General features: G+C 38.6%; 1 protein-coding gene across 2 annotated transcripts in view; it reads right to left on the bottom strand.

Annotated features, from left to right (window-relative positions):
• Positions 1-21,577, bottom strand: part of LOC124412419 — a 190,960-nt gene that overhangs the window by 97,011 nt on the left and 72,372 nt on the right. For both annotated transcript variants that reach the window (XM_046892276.1, XM_046892275.1), the window contains one exon: positions 6,684-6,732. In XM_046892276.1, the coding sequence (XP_046748232.1) occupies positions 6,684-6,698 (15 nt within the window). In that variant the 5' untranslated portion in view covers positions 6,699-6,732. The remainder of the gene's footprint in view (positions 1-6,683; positions 6,733-21,577) is intronic.

Below are 21,577 nucleotides of genomic sequence, written 5' to 3'. Positions count from 1 at the left end.
GATTACTCGGTGAGAGATGAGGGAAAAGCTCGAGAATAAAAGCGAAGATCCTTCGGCTCGACGCCGGTGAAAATCCTGCATTCAGTCGGCAGTTTGCACCGGGGGTATACATATTCGCACTCCTCGAGAGAGTTTATACGTTCCCGTATAATCCACATGTTATTCGCAGATGTATGTTGGTACAAACAAAGCGGGATTACTGACGTAAGCCCTCCTGCAGTCGCCACATACGCTCGGTGAAATTTCCGCAGCTTGTTGATCAGGGTAAAATCCCCGCTGAACGCCTGCATGCCGTTATATTTCCTGACAAACAAAATCAGCATCTGAATCAACGCCTCGTTTTGCACCATTCTTCTTTTTCCTGTATGCATAGGATTTTTCGGCGAGCTATGTTCGACCCTTTAAAAATTTTTGTAGAGTTTATTCTATGCAACATCGTCGTACACAATTCAGATTTTCTTTTACTCCGATTATTCTTTAACTCACTTCGATTTGTGCCTGTACAAGCAAAATTCTCTTCGAAATATTATAAAATCAAAATACCGATTGATGGCTACTCATATACGTCAACAACATTCTTTGAATAGTTCAATTTTCTGGTTCAAACGGATCGTCGATACAATCTGTTTGAATTTTATCGAAATAAACGTGCACACGTCAATCCGTATTCTTTTGGTTGTACGAATAACGTCATCGAACGACAGAACTTCGAGCTAAACAGCGTTGAAAATTTTATACAGTGCGGTACAAACATCGTTGAAAGAGTAGCGAAATTTTTTTTCTTTTTTTTAAATCTTTTTCTGCAGAAATATTACGACAAATTGAATTTGCTTACACTCATGCAGCTCGACAGGAAAATATCTGCCTGTAAGTGACAGCCGCAGTTATAAAAGTTGAAGGGTAAGCTAGTTATTTACGCGCGTTACTCGGCTCTGTCAAGCCGTTTGAAAAGTTTCGGCGGTAATCCAGGTGGATTCTGCGAATATCCCAAGTCGTATATGCATAAGGTGTAGGTATACGAAAGGGGGATGGATGAAAGGTGAGGAGAGTGCGACACGATCAGCGTGACCCGATGGTCGTTTTCAGTTTTCCGGTACCGAGACCCTTCCGGGTTTTACGAATCTCGCTACCCCCGTCCTAATATCCAAAGTTTTCGAGAGCCGAAAAGATGCTTTTACTTTTTTACTACCGCAACGAGGGTCGGCTCGGCCGCGTCATCTGAATAATGAAACTTTTCATGATCGAGGATAAACCGTAAGACACCGTCCGTCAGGGTCTTATTTCTGAGGATGGAACTGGAAAGGGCTCGATCCACGGTCCCACGGTTTCTCGTCGAGAACATCGTCGATAAGAGGAAAGAGTCCTTTGATCATGTCCTTCTGAGAAACTCTATTCCTGATCCGTCTCCTGGACCGGGGATAAGAAGAATAAATCAGATAAAACGGGCACGGAATATTCAAAGGTTAGACTTTGAGGACGGGCACTAGAACCGGACAGGTCACAGGATAAAATAGCCTTGCAAGATCTTGGCTCAATTTTCACGGATCAAATGCGTATAAGAGTAACCGCAAGACAGTGTTCGAAATTAGATGTACACTTTTTGTATTAAACTTTTCCCAAGACAAGTCAAATGTATGCTCCAAGCTCCAAGACGCTACAATTATAAAGAATAACGAACATAACGAACCACGAACCATATCAAAAGCCTGAATCGGAACGACAGTGTATTAAAACCGAGTCAAAGTGTGTGAAAAAAATTATTCGAAAGAAAGAGAAGGAAAATGTGGGGTTAAAAATAGGAAGCAGAACGATTGGTTGAGCTAAAATCAACGGGTCGAATCAGACGCGTCACAATCGGACTAACCGAGCGGAACGAATATCCGGTTATCCTCGCGTAGAGTCCCTGCAGCAAAAGCATAGCGTCGTCGTCGTCGTCGTCATCGTCGTCGTCGAATAGAGGTAATTTAAAGCTCACCTGTAGTCACGAAGTTAGCTCGGCAGTCGGGAGGTCGAAAAGCGTCTGCTAGAACGGAGAGCTACAGGTACCAACCAACGCAGCAGACAAGTCTAGATCAGGGTTGGATATACAGTGGATTTCGTTAGCGAACAATTTGCAGCATTTACGGGAATGCAATACAGCATGACGAGGAGAAAGAGGAGAGGGGTCGTCCTCATTGCCGTTGCAAGGAAACTGTGCAAGTGTTAACCGAATTCCGCAGCAGAAAATCGAGCCGCCATTCATCGACTGACTTTTGGATCAGGTGCTCGTCTGTATAATAATAAACCAAGAGCTAGCTGTTTGCCGATCGGATGAATTTCCATGATCGGTACACTGCAGAGTCCCGGCTGCTTCTTACAACGTAAATATTGGATCGCGTGTTCGGGAAATGAACTCCTTCGTCTCTAATCGCCGGCAAAGTTCTCTCTCTCTCTCTCTCTCTCTAATATACCCGCCTCCAGCCCCGCACCTCGTATAATACATATTTACACACAGTTCACTAAGCCTGGTTTCCAGCTCAGCCCCGACTATCGAGGTGAAGCTTTGCGTCAGACGCTCGCTACCGATAATATTTCGTGGCGGTCCGAATGTGCGCGATCGTCTCAGAGGTTGAATGGATCCTGGCTTCGGATGTTGAATTATAGATGTTAGAAATTAACGGGAGGGAAGATCTAGTCCGCAAGAATTTTGTACAAATTCAAGCGCAGCATGCAGAACTTGAATCAGGGTAATTTAGATGCGGCATGTTTCTTGTGTTCTGCTCTTTCCGGGTGTTATTGAGTCGGAGATAAGAAACGATCGAGGCGTGCTTTCATCGGGTAAGATAACGTTTTTTTCTTTTCTCCGGCAAGAGTAGAGCAAGAGCTTTCCAACAACACGGAAGGAACTCCTACCGACCGCAGAGTTCTCTTTTCACTTTAGAGAAGCCCCGCGCGATTCCCTCCCTCGCCTCGCGGCGTTTACCCAAAAACAAATTTCTCTCCACCGTTTCTCTTTCACTGAGTCAAACACACACACATATACACACGCACAGTTTCACAGATACAGAGACGCGCAGGCAAATCGACGTGGGTAAATACGGGGCGGTTTAGAAGAGGCGTTGGGTATACTAGGAGATGAAGGGCTGCCACCCTGATGAAGTTATTGGTTAGGCAGAGCTCCAGAGGGTGCAATCTCTTCGTTGAAACGGAGAAAAGTGGGCACGTGGTTACTCTCCGGCACGTGTTACTTCCGCTCGATGGGCTCGACATAAGAGTTTCGGCCTGGAAACCGCGATGCGCGGACTGCTCGAGTATAAGAGGTGATCTTTCTATCCACGTATAGAAAAGGTCCACGTGTGTGCCGGGATCATAACCTGAACAATATATAATATCTGGGCACAGATTGGACTGAAAAAGAGAAACTTCCAACCCTCGCCGTTGCGGCTTCATCTTTCAATTTTCTTCCCCTTTTTCCAGGAGTTGGTTCTTTCCGGTTCCTTGGACTGTTGGTGTTGGAGTACGTAAACACCATTGGACATATAACCTGCTGCGGTGCAGCGCCGCTTCAATAGCCAAGAATGAATTTTTCAAGAACTCTGCAGCGAAGTTGGCGAGTGATTTTTTATCGGTAAAACCCTAGCCTGTACGTACCGTTGATTCATCCTATCGATTGGTCGAAACCCTGAGCGCAGAAAAACCAGAGAAACAAATGTTGTAAAAGTGAATTTTTCCCCACGTGCAGAAAGGATCGACGACCAGCTGCGAGGAGTTCAAAGGTTCGAAACTGGCGCGATCCTTTTTTACAGGAAGGGCGAGTTCTGTATAGACGTATATACCTTGAATTTCGCCGTTGGTTATACGGCGAAGGGGGTTGAAAAATTGGGGAAAATTCATCGTTTCATTACCCAGGAATCGCAAACTAGACAAGCAAATTTAACCAACTAATGGCTTTTCAAAGCTCTGCCCTTCGGCGGTTATTACATTCGCTTTGTTATCTCGGATTGCAGGATCCCTTCAAACGAATGAATTTTCGGCAACTTCAATAAGATCAAAGAGCCGCAGGTGCTCACCACCTGACGACTTTATTACACAAATGAAAATGAATAATGAAATATTGAACTCCGACGAGATCGTGTTTCGATGTCAAACCTGCACAAAGGGTTTGACAATAACCATTGTCCACCGGTATCACGTACCCACTTCTATTTTTAAACACAGGATACTGGTCAACGTTAACGTCGAGAATTTCCAGAAGCGTTGAGTGTTGAAAAATTCGTGACAAAAATTTTCGCACAGGAAACAACAGCCACGGATTTACGTTCCGTTGCAATAATTTAAACTTCTCTCGATAGGACGCGGATATTTGCGACAAGCATGGATCGTACATACCTCCATGACGAATATTACGACGGGATGCTCGCTTGCGTACAAGGTAAAACGCGTCCTATAAAAAAAAATAAAAAATAACCGCGATGAAACGCTATCGAAGCTACAGGGTCCCTGCAGTTTTGGCATTGGTAAAAATTTATTTCCACATTCAGTACGATGTACATATTTTTCTCCGCAACCAAACGTGTGTCCCCTTAACTTTTCTGTAGCCTCATTCCACGACCAAGGATCAAAAAGATGTCGTCTACTCATCCTGTGAATATAGATGAGTAAGTATAGGTCAGAATTATCCTCGGCTTTGCCGAAATTGGCCGATAAAAGCTGCGATTCGTGGACCTGGTTTTTCGTTTTTTTTTTTTTCATTTATTTATTTTTTTCTCTAACGGAACTCTAATCCGATTGAAAATCTCTTCACCGTAGTACAAATTGCTCCCAAGTTTTATTATATCGACAAGTGTTATTATGATAATTTTCTTTATCCGAATGTTTTGTCCCCCCTCCGTTAATTAGGATTTGAGTAACCTGCACAGTAATAAGGCACTTGAGAACGAGAGAAGTGAGAGTGAATTATGGCAAATTTCGATTTTAACGAAGGACTCGAGTAAACTTTTTTCCCTTCACCGCAGAGTCCGCTAATTTGCGATCTACTCCATATTCAAATCAATTTATTATACAAACCCCGGTGCCGTAAAACTTCCGTTACGAGTGTATCGAGATCGGTAATCCTGCATTCATTATTTTCGTTTAAAAAAAAAAGAAGACTGACCCTTTGTTCCGACGACGTGAAGGATAAGTGAATAATATGTATATATGTATAAATTGTATAGGCAGATTGAAACGACTTTCAGAAATGCTGAATTAATACACTTTCCGCGTACCTCAAACATTTTTTCATCGCTCTGAAGAACTCGACACTCGTTCGGAGAATAACAAAGTGGCCAGAAATTTTTTTGGGAAAAAAAATTCCATGACATTTCTAGCTTTTCCAGGACCTAAAACCTAGTTTTCCCTGAAATTTTCCAAATTCTAGTAAGTTACTAACTCTATATTCTGTTAAAATTCACTTCGAATCGAGGAAAAATATAACGTACAAAAAAGTCAGTTTGAGCCAATTTCTCTTCTCGACGAAAAAAAGTCAACTTATTACCTCAAAAAATCATTTCTAATTTCCATGAAAGAAAAGTGACATTCTCAGTTTTTTTCCACGACCAAATTAAAAATCCCCTGACAATTCCAGGTTTTTCACAACCCCTTTTAAATTCCCTAACATTTCTATATTTTCCAGATTTTCCAGGTATGTGGCCATCCTGAATAATTACAACTACGTGACGGAGTTCTTTAACCGTTTCACCAATTTTCACCGTTCCCTTAATTATACATTCCTTGAGATGCTCAATGCGAGTGTTATACACGTAACTTATATCTATATACACACGTTCTATATACATCTGTATTCGGTAATGAAGTATCAATATCTCACAAACGTTCATTTTTCCCCAGCTATATGACCGGGGATAGAATTAACGTCACGTGGAACCTGGACTCATTAAGCAACCAACGCGGAGGCGGATTACATAATTTACCTTTTTTTCTTCCCATTTTCCACGGTATTCTTTTCTTTCTCTACCTTTTCCGACCGCTTGACGTCGACCTTGAGAAGGCCTCGTCGCAAATCCACATCACCGAGGTCGATTACTGCACATCGTCTCTCCCATATCATAATCGTCTTCATTACTGTTATTGCGAGTGTTATTATCGTCGTTATTATCATTATTGTTATTACTATTACTACTACTACTACTACCACTACTTATCAGAAGAAATGCGAAGGTACCCGTTTCCCCGCCAACCCTCTCACTTTCCTTTCCCCTTCTCTCTCCACGCTAAGGTGTGCGTGACCGTTTCAAGGCTCGTATAGCGACAAGATGAACCTTAACCTTCTTAAGGAAAATTTTCAAGCGAGAAAAGTGGTTGAAAAATCTCCCTCCTTAAGAAAAAAATACAAATGTCGAAAAACGAAAAGACGCCTGCGAGAGGTTTTTTTGTTACATGGATGGTTGTTTTTTGATTGTCTTTATTTTTTTTTTATTTTTTCGTTTGTTTTTAAATACGAACGTTGCAAAATATCCTGCGGGCTATTACCGCTGTCGATTATAAAAAGCTGGATTTGATAAATGAGTCAATAAAAAGAGAAAAATGTAACACATGAAACAGGATAAAAGCTCATCAACATCACACGACTTTGGTCGTTCAATTTGAATGACGTACGAAATAGACAGGTAATCGGATCGCCGAGTAATGAAAACTATTTTTACCTTTTTGTTGTCCATGTCGGCCGTTGAACTCGTCACCGGCTGGTCCAGCCTGAAACAGAGAATAACAATTGCACGGTAATTAATTTTTCTTTCAATTTCCATAAACCAGTTGCTGTATGATGAAAAAAAAAAAAGGAAGAAAAGAAAAAACGAGTAGCGAAATTATTCTCGGGTAATCGGATTTCAGGGTCCAAAATGGCGTGATTCAAACGGATGTGTGAAAAAACAAACGAACAAGTCTCAAGTCTGAGGAACGAGCTTTGTACCCAGATTTCAAGTTATGTCAGCAACAAAACAACGCGGCGGGGGGTTAATAAGTTTGTATATAATATACGTGGGCGGGAAGTTTGCAGACTGAACTGCAGAAGGCAGCACAACCCCGCCCAACCCCTTTCGTGTAATTAACAACCCTGTTGTTGTTGAGTTCGAACTATTATAAGTAAAACCACCGACGAAGGGTAGGTGAAGTCGGCCGGTTGTCTCGATCATTCTTTGTCTTCATTAGAGTCTCGGGGATTACGTGTATAGGTATATATATATACATATATATTATATATACATCCCAGAAACGAAGGGTAGTTTACTCGTCGCATTATAGGATATATATATGTATATAGACATATATTACATATAAATTGATAACGCAGTCACGAGGGGAAAATTTCGGGAAAATTATCATGTATACGAAAGAACTAGATTTTTCCTTTCACTTACTTTGGAGATCATTTTTTCATTCATCTTTTGTTTTCTTTTATCTCATCGCTTTATCACTTCTTAGTCATATTTTTAGTTGCGATTTTCACAGAGTTTACAAATCTATAAGCTTTCAGAGTCCTCGAAGTCTCGTTATCATCTCAAATTTCTCGTTTAAACTAGAAATGCTTTGAGTCAACCTTTGAGGTTACGTAGACGATAGAAGCTAAAGCTTCTTAACTCGACTTTCCTCGCAAGGAATAAATACACCGAGACGTACTTGTAAACTAAACTACGTCACCATTCAGACGATTAATAAAAAATTGCAAAGGTAAAATTAAGTATAAATAAACAGCAGCAGATTGTTCGCTGGCCGAACAAATCTTGATAACGAATTTCGCTCTAGTTCATCGTCGGAAATGAGTGAATTATTTTCAGAGGGAATTCCAAAACTACGGAATAGTCGGACAAGGTGTACGTGGCGGCAGAAAAACGACGTCGAACGCCGCGACGCTTATTGTTCGCGGGGTCTTTGATCCTGCTAATTTTTTCTTGCTTTCGTAGCAATTTCTTCTTCTTCCTCTTTTCTTGCCTTCGTTCGTTTTCTATTTTTTTTCTTTTCTTTCTTCTATTTCTATTTGTTCTCTTTGCTCCTCCTCTTCCTCCTCCTCCTTCTCCTCCTCCTCGAGAAAATCAATTATCGGTTAGACGGTTATATGTATACCTACACACCGGGTTATACCTACACGATGACTTGTAACCGGTGACCTGAAAATTTATTCAGTAAAGCTCTTGTACTTGACCCGAATTTTTCCCGTTCAAGATTAAAGCGAATTATTCAACTTTTCTTAAACCCTCCCTCAACTTTCGGAAATTTTCTTCGGCTCCCTCGTAAAGATTAGCACATAAATTCTCGAGCTCACGTCAGCATTGTATATGTGTAACCGAAAGGTATACATACATATACATATATATATATACAATATATATTTTACTATAGTGTATCCAGGCATAACGTCGTTTCGTTATATTTCATTTTATTCTTCCCCGTCTCTCCGACGCGTCACAGCTTCTCTCACCCTCCGCCGGCATATTGTAAAACCTTTCACATTCATGCCGGCCACTGTGAGGTATATAAATTCGATAAAATCGGTGCAGAAAAATGACTGAACGTCGTTCGGATCTGCGGAAAAAATTTTATACGGCCCGCCTATATCCTATAGTCGATTATTGTTGTATATATTACTTTTTACAAGAACGATACATAATATGAGGAATTTTAAAACCTATATATATTGTATATATATACTGTCACGAATTATACTTCTTCGATACATCCACAACTTATGAAAGTTGTCTGCTTAACACATTTTCCAAAAACACAATGTATAATATGGAAATCAAAAATTCTGCGTATATCAGTTATAAGCGGAAATTATAAAGTCCCGCGATGCAAGAGAAAGAAAGAAAATTGAAAACTACAATATTAAAAAATATAATACACTATTATAAAATTCACGGTCTCAACAAAAAGCCACACCGATTAGTGTAAAATTAAACATTATTGGTATAAATCGTTCGATTCTTGACACAAAATATTTTCAAAATCAACACCAAAATGGTGTGAAACTTCTGCAGAATATTTTCGGTGTTAAATTTTAACACCGCATTTCTAACAATACTATACAGGCAATTAATTACCCGAACAATTAATGATTGTGAATTCAATCGCGAAACGTTAATTCATACATGCATATCTCTCTTCACACTTCAGTAGCTTGCACGCTGTGTGTAGAGCAGTTTTCGAGTCGACGTCTCATTGTCTCGTCGATGATGGAATCGTGCACAGAGCGCATTTGTATAAACTTGAAGCGATGAAGCTTATCCCGCATTCCGCAAATAAATAAAAAACGAAAAAAAAAAAAAACAATACCACAAGAAAAAAAAGAGAAAATGCAAACGTCGTGTTGGGTAAAAAAAAAAAAAAAAAAAAGAAGAAGAATAAGAATAAGAATAGGAATAAACTTTTCTGGCAATTAATGCCGGCATCTCTTTGTTTCTACCAGATTACCGCCAAATTGAATGAAACTTTTCTATCCATTGACAGGCGAATAAGTACTCGTGCATATTTTCCTGAATTTTATGTATTATATAGACATATACATCGCACACTCGTACATACCTATACCAAAGACGAGGGAATCCAGGTTTGAAAAGGGAATTTAGGACGCGAGAGTGAAACGGCACGTTCAAGTCGCGGATATTTTATTTGCTACGTTGATAAAGAAAGGAAAGGAAATAAAATGAAAATAAAAATAAAAATAAAAATAAAAATGAAAATGAAAATGAAGGGGTTTTCACTAAATTTAGTTTGATTTGTATTCCATCCAGCAGCAGCGGCAGTAGCGGCAGGAGATGCCTTCGTTGTATGTATATACGTCGGTTTTAGTGCAACCGGGATATGAATGAGTTGAATTTGAAAAGCTTATTCATGTACTTACATATATATATATATATATATATATATATATACTTCTATTTGCACACGTGTGTGTATGCACACATTTATATGTATATTTATATATTACATATAATATTATGTGTATAAAGCGTGTTAGCCAGGGAATGAAATAAATTAAAGCAGCGCGTTTTCAATCTCACGTCGCGGGAAATTTCCTTTTACAGACTCTCTGGTGTCAGAAAAAAAAGAAAAAAAAAAAAAAACATTTCACCAACGGAGAAAATGTTCGCTTTCACCCTCAACTGTGAAACACTTCTGTCCGCTCGAACAGTCCAGGATTTAACAGGATTAGATATCGTTGCGGGAAAAAATCTAATATCATGAGAAATTAACAAACGCTTAAATCGCAAAACAAAAAAAAAACTCGCCTACAATAATTTCGTTCACCAATAAAAATTCTCTACCTAATTTATTACGTGCTGAAGATAACAATTCGATTTTAATTGGCGCTTAACGCAAAGGGTGAAAACCTCACGTGACAAAAAAAAGACTTGCAGAGGTCCGAGTATATTACACGAGAGGATACAACATCATGTCACGATACAATTTCAAAGTTGTATTATATTGGTGTAGAAAAACGGCAAGCAATATATACCGTGGGAAATAGACGATGAACGTCCGTTTGAAAATTTTTTGATCAGTGTTGGTAGCATTTATATGTCGAATAATTCCAGACTCAACGATTATCTGTAACACGAGAGCACGTGAAATGTTTTTTCGAGTTTACAAATCAGGGTAAAGAGAAAAGTCAGGGACGACATTTTTGATCCTTAACACCGCACGTAGATTTTGTTAATTCTCAATCTCCTTTTACGTATCACGTGTACCTCATAATAAATTTCTAGTGGCTGGTAGTTTTTCTCCGAGAAAAGGAAATAAATAAAAATAAGGAAGCAATCCGGTGATTGTGCTGGAAAATTTATCCCAACTGTAAGAACGATCACGAATCCCTCTGCAAAGTACTTTGAAGTTCTTATTCGGAATTTCTCCGCGTATTTTAAGGCGCGGTTAATCGCCGTTCGGCCAATATCCACCCTGGTCAAGTGGCACGCACTTATCCGGAGGAAAGTCGTGACGGGGTCGGAAAATTTCGAAGGGAAAACAAATCCCCCCTGAGTTGAAGGGATTTTATTTTTAACGATTGCCAGCCGGGAGCAAAAGAGCTCCACATAAGTAATGAATAAGAGTCAGGGGTCAGTTTCGACGGCGATTTGATCCCCCCCCCCTCCTTGACTGCCGGTTTACCGATTTCAAGAAGTGAATTTCCGGGGCTTTCCGTCCGGGAAAGCCAACCTTCGAACCTCGATGCATTATTAATTCAACGGTAGGATCTGACAGAGATGAGCCTGCCTGCTCGCATGAGCCTAGAGTGGAAGAAGTTTCACGCGAACGGTTAAAACGCTGCGTTTCCGCTTTCAGCGTTATTATACACTGCGGTGAATCGATTGAAGCGAGTTCGCGTAGATGATTTTCTTCGTATTGTATAATGAGAGTTTTTTTTTTTTTTTTTTTTCTTCTTAAACGTTGTTGTCGTCTATTTTTTTGGATAACTGGTTTGCAGAGATTTGTTTGGTCCAAGATCGATAGTGTTTATTAATTTTGTTGGGGAATAATCATTTATCGAATGTTATATCTGTGGAATTATTGTATATACCAAACTAAGAATATCTATGTATGAAAATACAAAGATAGAAATTACTGGATTTATGATAAAAAGTTTAAATATCAATTACTCTTTACGATAATAAATTCAAAAATTTTGAAAATCGAGCTGATTCATTCGATTTTGGTCTATAATTGCTCTTTTTATTTAAAGAAAATTCGTTGAAACACGCTTATCTTATCAAATTAACATCGTTTATTATAAGTATTGAATTTGAACAATATTGCGTCGATATTGAGTATGATGGCCAAATGGCTCTATTGATTCCACTGTTAAAAAAGTGAAAAATAGAAAATCTGTTTCAGTGACATCGTAGAAATCGGCACTCCCGATTGTAAATAAAATGAGACATCATGCAATAAAGTCTAATGAATTATCTAGATATTTCAACAATTTCTTAGCGATAATTTCAAACGAAGCATCGATACACTTAAACCTTTCCTTATAATTCCAAAATATTTTAATTCTACATTACTAATGAGATTTTTTTAGTTCACGAATATATTGATCCGATAAATACTCGATTAACGACTATTTCCTGATAAATTTGGCGAAAAGTATCGATTTTTGCCCAATCAACCTCCTCCACAATTCTCGCCTCAACTAATTTACAAAACACAAACTGATCCGGGCAATTTTTATATACCTATCCTTCAGCGGAGTGCAGACTTAAGAAGCCAACGGACTGATCAACTATCCGTAATTGATGACCGAAAGATATTTCCGCCTTTCCAATTCATTAACCACGTGTCGTGTTGGACCTCGGACATTTATCAATTATTCTAGTAGGTGGCTGTCATATCGTGTTGGATATTTAACCGCGACTGTCCGGTTGGAGATGTGCACTCAGCTTGTCGACCCCGCAAGTCAGTTGAATCAATAATTAACGAATGAAATTTTCATGAGTTTGATTCTCCCGTTTAATTAATTCTGTTTGATCAATTTTGTACATTTGTTCGTGTCCGTTTGATGGAGACCAAATTAATCCGCCTGAAGTTTTGCCGAATTGTGTATAAAGGAAACAACATATGACATAATCGATTCAGAAAGTATCGTTGGCTCCCCTTCCATTTACTCACTTATTCATTGATTTATTATACGTATATCGCCTCGCGATATCACACACGTGACTCAAATATCCGTAGTGAAAAATAAATCGAATCGATCAAATACTGTTCTGCCTCGATTTCAATCCTGTAACTCTATTCCTCATCTCCTACGACTATCGGTATAAAACAATTCTTTTATGCCTGACTTCCTGAAACGATTCGCGAACAAGTTCAAAAGCGCAGGTTCGTGCTGCGTCGACTATCGCGAGTCCACCGTGCTCCGTCCATATTTATAATCCTTTAAACAATGTGATTAATCGGTGTACACTAATTGATCAATAGAAAAATTAAAGACATACCAAATGGCGCAAAATTCCATGGAGAGAAAACTTTGAAGAACCGAAAGCTTTCAAGTTTATCCAACTTTCAACTCATTCCGGAGTTTCGACAACCGAGAGTTTACAAAAAATTCGTTGTTATTCAAGCCTTTCGTAGTTTCGGCTATAAAAATCGACCAATGAAATTCGACGTAGATATTCTACCCCACGATTTTTTAACTATTAAAACCGTCGACTTTTCGCTCGAATCGAAAATGCAACGAAGATTCCTTTTACACGCCGAAGCCGAAATCCTGCTTTTTTTCTCCCAGATGAGGGAAAAAAGTAAAGAGGGAAATAGAAAATAGTCCCACTTTTCGAGTAAAAAAAAGTGAACATCACGGTTAAATCGCGGTGGAAGGACGAAAAGGAGGCGCATTTCAGTAATAGTTGGTACAGCGAAAATTTGTCGAACAAGATGCAGACGTTGCGTGAAAAGGGTTTTTCTTTTTTTTTTTACCTCGGGGCTGAGGAGACTGATAGTAATAACTTAAGTCTCGACATGGCATATATAATGCACGATAAGCTGAGGCGTGAAGACGAGTCGGTATCTGATTACCTTCGATTTACTTCGGCAAATGAATTTTATGTTTGTTATTAGCCGAGACACGCCAATTTTCATCTTTAACTGTTCAACCTTCGACTTGATAATGGATTCCTCGTTGCATGATCAATTCGAGCGAAGCATCGACGGTTTGGATAGTTTAAAAAATCGTGGGGTGGAATATCTGGATCGAATCTCATAGATCGAATTTTATAGCCGAAACTACGAATTAGACTCGAATAGAAACGAATTTGGTGTAAACTCCGGAATGAGTTGAAATTTGAATAAACTTGAAAACTTTCGTTGATTAAATTTCAATCTTTCCAAGTTTTTTCCTCCATAGAATTTCGCACCATTTCGTATGTCTTTAATTTTTCGATTGATCAATTTCTGTAAGCTAATTCTTCACATTTTTTAAAGGTATAATCTCATTATCGATATTCCGCGGAACTTTTCACGAGAACTTGATGATTTTTAATCAATAAAACGAATGATCGGATGACCGAGCTCTTTTATCGGATCGCATGAATTTTATGCTTCACAGTGAAATTCAACGCGGATTTTACAGAAATCGATTGAAAAATAAAATCAACAGTCCAATGCTGACAAATTGACACGTTTTCTTTTCAATTCCAAAAAATTTGTGATAATTGATGCAACAATTTTATGCAATTGTATATGATGCATAAAATTGATGCATAAAACTGGAGCAGCGTATTAAGCGAGTATTTAGTTGGCATGAAAAAGAAAAAAAAAAAACAAATGCATATTTCGCAACAGTATTGAGTGTGAAATTTCACGGTAAATTAAACAGTAATATGTTATGTGTATTATTTAATACATATATATTATCACGGATGATTGATTTCAACGGCATAGAATTTACCGATTTTATATAATCGACGTAAAAACAACGCATTGACGATATCGAGAACTGGATGAAAACCTCGAGAGTTGAGTGAATACCTCGTGGGTATACACTTAACAAAACATCGAAATTTGCACAACGGAGGAAAGCAATAAATTTCCGGTTGAATGTATTTTTAGCCCATCAACGAGCGGTCTAGGAATCCTCTCTTCTCTCTTCTCTCCTCCTTTCCCATTCCACCAACCGCCTCTTTCTCATCCCCAACCCGCGAAGCCGGAGCTGGTTGAACATCACCTCGGGCACGAGGTTTCTAGCTGTTGGAGCTAAGATAACAAGTCGAGAGATAGGATAACACGCGTTAGGTCGGAATTATGGTAACATCGTACGTGACATTAGGGGGTCAGGCATATTTTATCGTTTTAATTATATGCCGGGGTAGCAGCAGAAGCTACGCGATTTTTGGGGTGAAGGTAAAAACTTGGAAGGGTCAATATTGCGAATGGCTGATGTAGAGAAATTTCATACATGTGAAAATGAAGTAACGAGTCACTGATTGGTAGTCATTTTGACCAGCGACACTTTCAAAAATTGAGATTTCGAATAATTCTTCTTTTGTTTTTTTATTTCCACATATCTGAAATTTCGATGTATCGGCCATTTGCAATATTGATTCTTCCAAGTTTTGACCCCCACTTCGAGTATATAGATGATTGGAAGAGTGGCTGCGTTTCGTTAATCTGTATCTCAAAAATCGATTATTCCAGTTGATTGGGATTTATTTTGTTCGAAAGTATGTAGACAGAGCACAGTTTAATTAATTCGGATTGTAATGAAAATCTCAAAAACGGTTAAAGCCGATTTACCTACAGATAGCGTTCATGCGAATGGTTGACCTTTTCATCAACAACAATGCATCCTAATATAATAATAACAGCTCTGTCTACTAATTACACTTGAATCAGAAAAGTTCCAATCAAATTAAATAATTTCTTACCGTGAGATAAATTCCGAAAAAATTAAGCCTCTTATTCAACCCTTTTTTCTAGTTGTATGAAACTCCCGTTGAAGCTTCGAATTGCATTGTTAGTCGAGCAGGTGGAACTTTTCGAGTCGCATTTCGAAGCGCAGTCACACAATAGGTTTCTAATCAGAACTCGGAACCCGGCGGCAAGCAACTAATCAAAATTGCACTAGACGTCGGTATCACGTGCGGCATGCATGCGATGCACGCGTTGCGGTATGGTAATACCATCAACAACAAGGGCGGGGTCGAAGTTCCGAAAGCGCCTAATTCCGAATTATTTGCTGGCGAAACTTGAAGTAAAGAAATCAAACTTCGACGAAAGTTTTGAATTATCGAAAAGCCGAAAAGGCTCGGGCTTCGAAAATGCAATTCAAGTTACGATAGAGCAAAGTTCCAAAAAGTAAAGTACCGATGGAGCAAAATTTGAAAAAATAAACTTTCGATGGAGTAAAATTTTTTAAATTAAAATATACTCACACATCGTATAGTTTGCTCAACGAGTGGTTGTAAGCTATCAGAAAAACCGGAAATCAGAATGACCAGAATTCCGAGCGTAAAAATATGGAAAATCCGAAACAAGGAAAGATCAAAATGATGAAATTTACCGAGCCAGAAATTCACAGGACTAAAAATTTCGGATTATTCAGAATTTCAAAGATTCGGATTTTAAAATTTTCTCATTTTCGCACTCTCGGAACTTTGACTCGTCGGAGTTATGCCCTCTCGGAATGATGCCGCGCATTATTATACGACATGGCGTATACTCGAGGGCACAAAAGGGTAAAGAAGAAGAAAAAGGAACTTGTTGAGAGGGTTTTACACACATTTCATATACAAGGGGGAAGGATCTCGAAGATTTATAACGTTGTGTGTATGTTTGCGTGCGTCTTTTTGTCACGTAAATTATTTTTCATAGAGGACACTTTTGTTATCGCTCACCGCAATTTTTATAACTGTCCACCTATAATAATACGAAGATTCTTGAAGACTACTTGTGATCAGTTTTAACTTGGGATCTCTGAGAATTAACGTTTTACTTCACCCTCATTCTACTTGCAACACTGTCGAAGGGAGATTAATAAAAAGAAAAAAGAAAACAAAAATTCATCGTTCTGCGTAATCATGCAGCGCGACGATATTTTTCATTACGATAGTACAATAATTTCAACTCTACAAGCATTTCTGCAAATAATTATAAACATAGAATAAAAAAGTTGATATTTGCGAATTTTACATGCGGAAAATATCGTTTTTTTTTCAAATAATTTTTGATCTTTTCCTCTGAATTTTCTTGGTGATATATCCTTTAAATAAAAATATTCGTTTGTTCCATTTTCAATAAATTGAAGCTCGGTTCATCTTTCGAAAGGAATTCCTAAATTGCATCATACTTATCTACTCCTCAATGCTGACTGCGTAAGAAAATAAAAGAGAAGAAAACGAAGAAAAAATTTTACGCAATCAAGACAGGTCGGAAATTCTTAAATTTTTACGTTATCAAAAAAGTATGATTTGAACGTTATTAATTATCGATTACGCACAATCTGTAGAGAAGTCAAATCACAAACTAAATATGCATTGAACCACCGGGAAACTGAAAAAACTATGAAATTTGGAAGATTCCAAAACAAAAAAATCGGCTAAAAAAATTTCAATTTCACGTTCCAAACTCTATTTCGATGATACATTGATCGTTTTATTAATTTTCCACCAAAGTATCGCCAAATTTCATTGAATAATATACATACAACATATAATTCACATTATAATAAATAAATAATTGAACTCTTAGTTCGACGCTAGAATATAACTTTGAGACGTTATCGATGAAGAAGTGAAAGAAAGCAAATCCCGGTAAAAATAAGAAGAAAACACAACCACACTAGCGCTTACCGAAAGAAAAAGTATTTCCTTCGGTGTCAAAAGTATATATAAGCATCGTCTTTGCGGGTTTAACGAATTTTCCACAGGAAGACGATGTTCGACGTGTCGCCTTTAATCAACCCGCGATGTCGAATTGGTACAAATTCGAACCGTCGTCGACGACAAAGACCCTAAATCCGATAAAAAAAAAAAAATTTCACACCATGTACAGCGTTATTTTTCATATTTCCGCGACGCAGGTTTGATCAATCAAAAAACTGATATCGGGAAACGCATCTGCTGCACCGCGGTGTGAAAAGCGAATTCGTGGCAATTCTTCCCAGCGAATTCACTCGAACACTCTTCGAGTCGATGTGCAAAGATCATTTCCGAATGAGGCATCGCCACATGCCAGTGCACTTCGCTCTCGACGCCCAAATTTCCAACCCCCTACGCAGCCAGCCGTTCAGCCAATGAAACAACGAACCACCCCTTGGCTTCGAACCTCCAGCACTAAACTGCTCGTTTGTTTGACAAACAATCGGATCGAGCCATGAATTATTTCGAGTGCCTCACTTTGCGAACAACAGTCATTCGACAGAGTGAAGGGGTGGGGGCTGATCCCTACGACGATCAGAGTATAATAATTCGTGACCGCAACGAAAAAAGAAGATCGCATTTTCCAGACGTGCGAAAAATAATTTATTTTCCGTCGAAAATTGTAATTTCGCAAAGGACCGATAAAAAGAAGGAAAATTCAAAAAAATTATACTTGAAATGAATCGTTGCTTGCACATCGATCTAGCGCCCACGAAACGATGACTAAAATTTCACTAAAACGCCAACGAACGAAGAACTATAGAAACAAACAAATAATGGATGAAAGACAATGGACAAGGAAAAAAAAAAGAAGAAAAAACTAACACAGAGAAATAGAGAGATTGAGGGGGATAAAAAGCGAAGCGAACGTCGTTCGTCTTGCGACTTCGCTTCTTCAATTATTCACCCTACAAACCGTTTCCTTCGACTCTATGTGCATATATACATACATATATATGTATACACATACACGGAGAGAAAAAAAATCGTTGAATTAACAAACTGTGCGTTAACGGGGGTTGAAATCAATATTTAATTGTATCAAATAAAGAATTGTAGTCTAACAAAATGTTTAGTAAGATTATTTAAATCAACAAAACACTTTGTCAGACAAACAGATCTTGAATCGAAACAAATAAATATTCACTTCGCCGACCGTGAACGTACATTTAGTTGATCCAACGACTCTCTCCTCTCATTATTTATTTATATACATTTACACATGTTATTCCACACATAATAACGTGGGTACGAAGCACATCGTATAGTCATCGGTGAGTCGCGATCATCGAGGAATAAAAGCGAACAGAAAAAACACGTATATGTGTCATTTCCCATCGATTGGATATGATTCTGATAACAAATGAACGATAACAGGTGAGCAAACCTTTTCCGCCTACAATTCGCCCCCCCCCCCCCCCCTCCCGCCGCGCCTCCACTGCTCGCCGTAAAACCAACAAAAAATCAAGCGCGCCTGTACGATGAAAATAATTAATTATAAGATTCGATTTCACCGTCATCGTTTTATTATAGTGGCTGACGGTGTATATACTGTTTTGAAGGATGGGTTTTGCTTCTCCGTTGTACCCTGCCCGCCTGCATTATTCCAATCGATCGATAACACGTAATTATCCCGAGGCAATTGCAGCTTCATTTTCGACTATACGTATATAGACAATGCACACTTTTATTAAGCTGAAGCTAGCAGCCGTACAAAGTTAGTAGCCAAAGGTGTTGAGCTTTTTAAAAATAGTAAAATACAATTTAATTTTATCCTCGTAATTCCATAAAAGTATTCGAGGCTTGAGGTATTTCACAAAATTTTCATTTTCAGACTTCATAATATATTATCTTGTTCGAATGAACAAAGAGAACGTTTGTTGCTGCTGATTCTTGCTGATGCTAGTTTCACCCCCGTCGCACTTTTTGCCCTCCCCCCCCCCCTCCCCCATCTTTACTCGTGAAAATCAACGTTCTCATATCAACAATTGAACAGAGACAAAGAAATAATTTCCTTCATCGGTTTATAAGAAATACTAAGTAAAAACCAACAAAAATAAGTGAAACGTTTACATTCGAACATCTGTAGTACAAAAAAAAATCTTTTTTTTTTTTAAACATGCTTAAAAGTTATCTTGTAAAAGAGAACGTGTATAAGAAAAAAAAAAAAAAATATTAAATTTTTAAACAATTTTCTTACCAGTCGAAAAAGTTCCACAGGCAGGTAAACATCTTGATTGAAAATTTTACGACGACGTTTATAAATGTTGGACTATGTAATATACTAGGAATAACAAAGAAAAAAAGAAGGGTGAAGAAGAAAAAAAATCAAACTTTTCACCCTTTCATTTTCACATCACAAATGCTATGATTAACACAGGTTATAACTGAGTTTATTATACATATACGTCGGTATATTTTATACCGTGCGTATAAATGTGTATAACATTACTTTATGCATATTTATGGGAAGGCAATATTTTTCCCTTTTCCCCTCTTTCGTTCCACAAGTGCTGCAACAACAGCAGCAGCAGTAGCAGTAGCAGTAGCAGCAGCAGCAGGAGTAGCACCAGTATAGCAAACCCTCTCTTTATGCATGAAAATTACGATCATGTGTCACATTTTCCGACACTTTTCACCAGGTGTGGTTAACGGGTTTATGGAAATTTTTTCGCACATATTTCATTTTCTCTTCGATGTTTCGCTTCTGTTTTATTTCGTTCTTCTTTTATTCTTTAATTTTTTATTTTTTATATTCTCCCTTCCCGACTCTTACCGAGCGACCCTCAATCTCCCTCGAGTTGTGTAATTTTTTTATTTATTATTATAATTTTTTTTCGTTCTTCGTTTACTTATCACGTATCACCGAACGAGGGAGGAGAGAATTCACTGTTGAATATTCGACCAAATTCACAAAAATTAATTCACTGTCGCCGATATGATTAAGCACGTTTATATGTATACATATACCAACGCGGGCACGCACTTTGGAAATAAAAAACTAAAAAAAAAAAGGGAATTTATTTAAAACAAAAACAAAATACTTGTTTCACCGCAAACGGCAAAGGAATGTTTGATTTTCAAACCTTAAATATTGTTTGAATCACTATTTCCATGCAATTATAATTATTCCTCACGAGGAATAAAATTTTATCCCGCGTTATTGACATCGTATATTTGCGAAGAATAGGTTATACACTTGTTGCCATTTCTACTTTGTTTAATTCAGTTGATATGAAAATTTTCCCTCAATCTGCAGATCGCCGCCCGCCCGGCCTGCGGGCAGGTGTATTAATCTCATACCCCGTAAATATTTCACCACCTTACTTTCGCGAAACAAGCAATTCCACTCTTCATAATACCCCCACCCCAACCCCCCTTCACTCACAGCCCCCGTCTGACAACCGCCACGTTCATCAATATTTTAAATCCCACTTCCGCGATTCATCTCGCACAGCTGCACGAGAATTTTCAATTGTCACACGATAATCATCAGGACTTTCGGTATAATTAATTCGCGAACGAGACAAAAGAAGACAAAAAAAAAAAAAAAAACACACGGCTAGAAACGATGCAGTCGGTATAAAAAAATTAAATGTTTATTTTCATTTTAAAATCAACAAAATAAAATCAATAATCTGAGTAATTCAAACGTCGAATCAGCGAACGTATCTTTTTGTATTAAACTTCACTTTAGCGCCCAAAGATTCACTTCCTCTTGTACCCGATGATAAGCCAGGGAAATATCGCGCTAGTCCGAGCCGCGCGGTTTCTTGTGAAAAGGAAAAAGAAAGAAATGAAAAAAAGAAAAAATGAAAAATACCAGATGTCACCCGAATAACCGGAAGCGCGAAAAGAGCGTGCGGCGAAGCCGTTCGGAGGAAGAAGATGCGTGGGGTTGCTTCCCCGGCTCGCGGCGAGGAAACGACTGCCGGTGGTTCGGGGTGCCGACGCCGACGCCGACGCCGACGTCGACGTCGCCGTCGACCCACCCCCGGGTAAACCACGACGCAGACCGCGCACGCCGCTCTTCTCAACCGCGACTCTGTTCACCCTCTTCTCTTCTCTACGTCTCCTTCTCTCCTCTCCTCTCTTCTCCTCTCGAACATCCTGCACCTCCCTCATCGGCAACGTTTATGCATATCGTACCAGTTCGACGTTATATCGTCCAGTGGATGCCATGCAACGACGTT

Source organism: Diprion similis, chromosome 11 (genome assembly GCF_021155765.1).
Source record: "Diprion similis isolate iyDipSimi1 chromosome 11, iyDipSimi1.1, whole genome shotgun sequence".
NCBI classification, from domain to species: Eukaryota; Metazoa; Arthropoda; class Insecta; order Hymenoptera; family Diprionidae; genus Diprion; species Diprion similis.
Note: the sequence above shows the minus strand (reverse complement) of the source record. Positions and strands in the feature narration are given on the sequence as shown.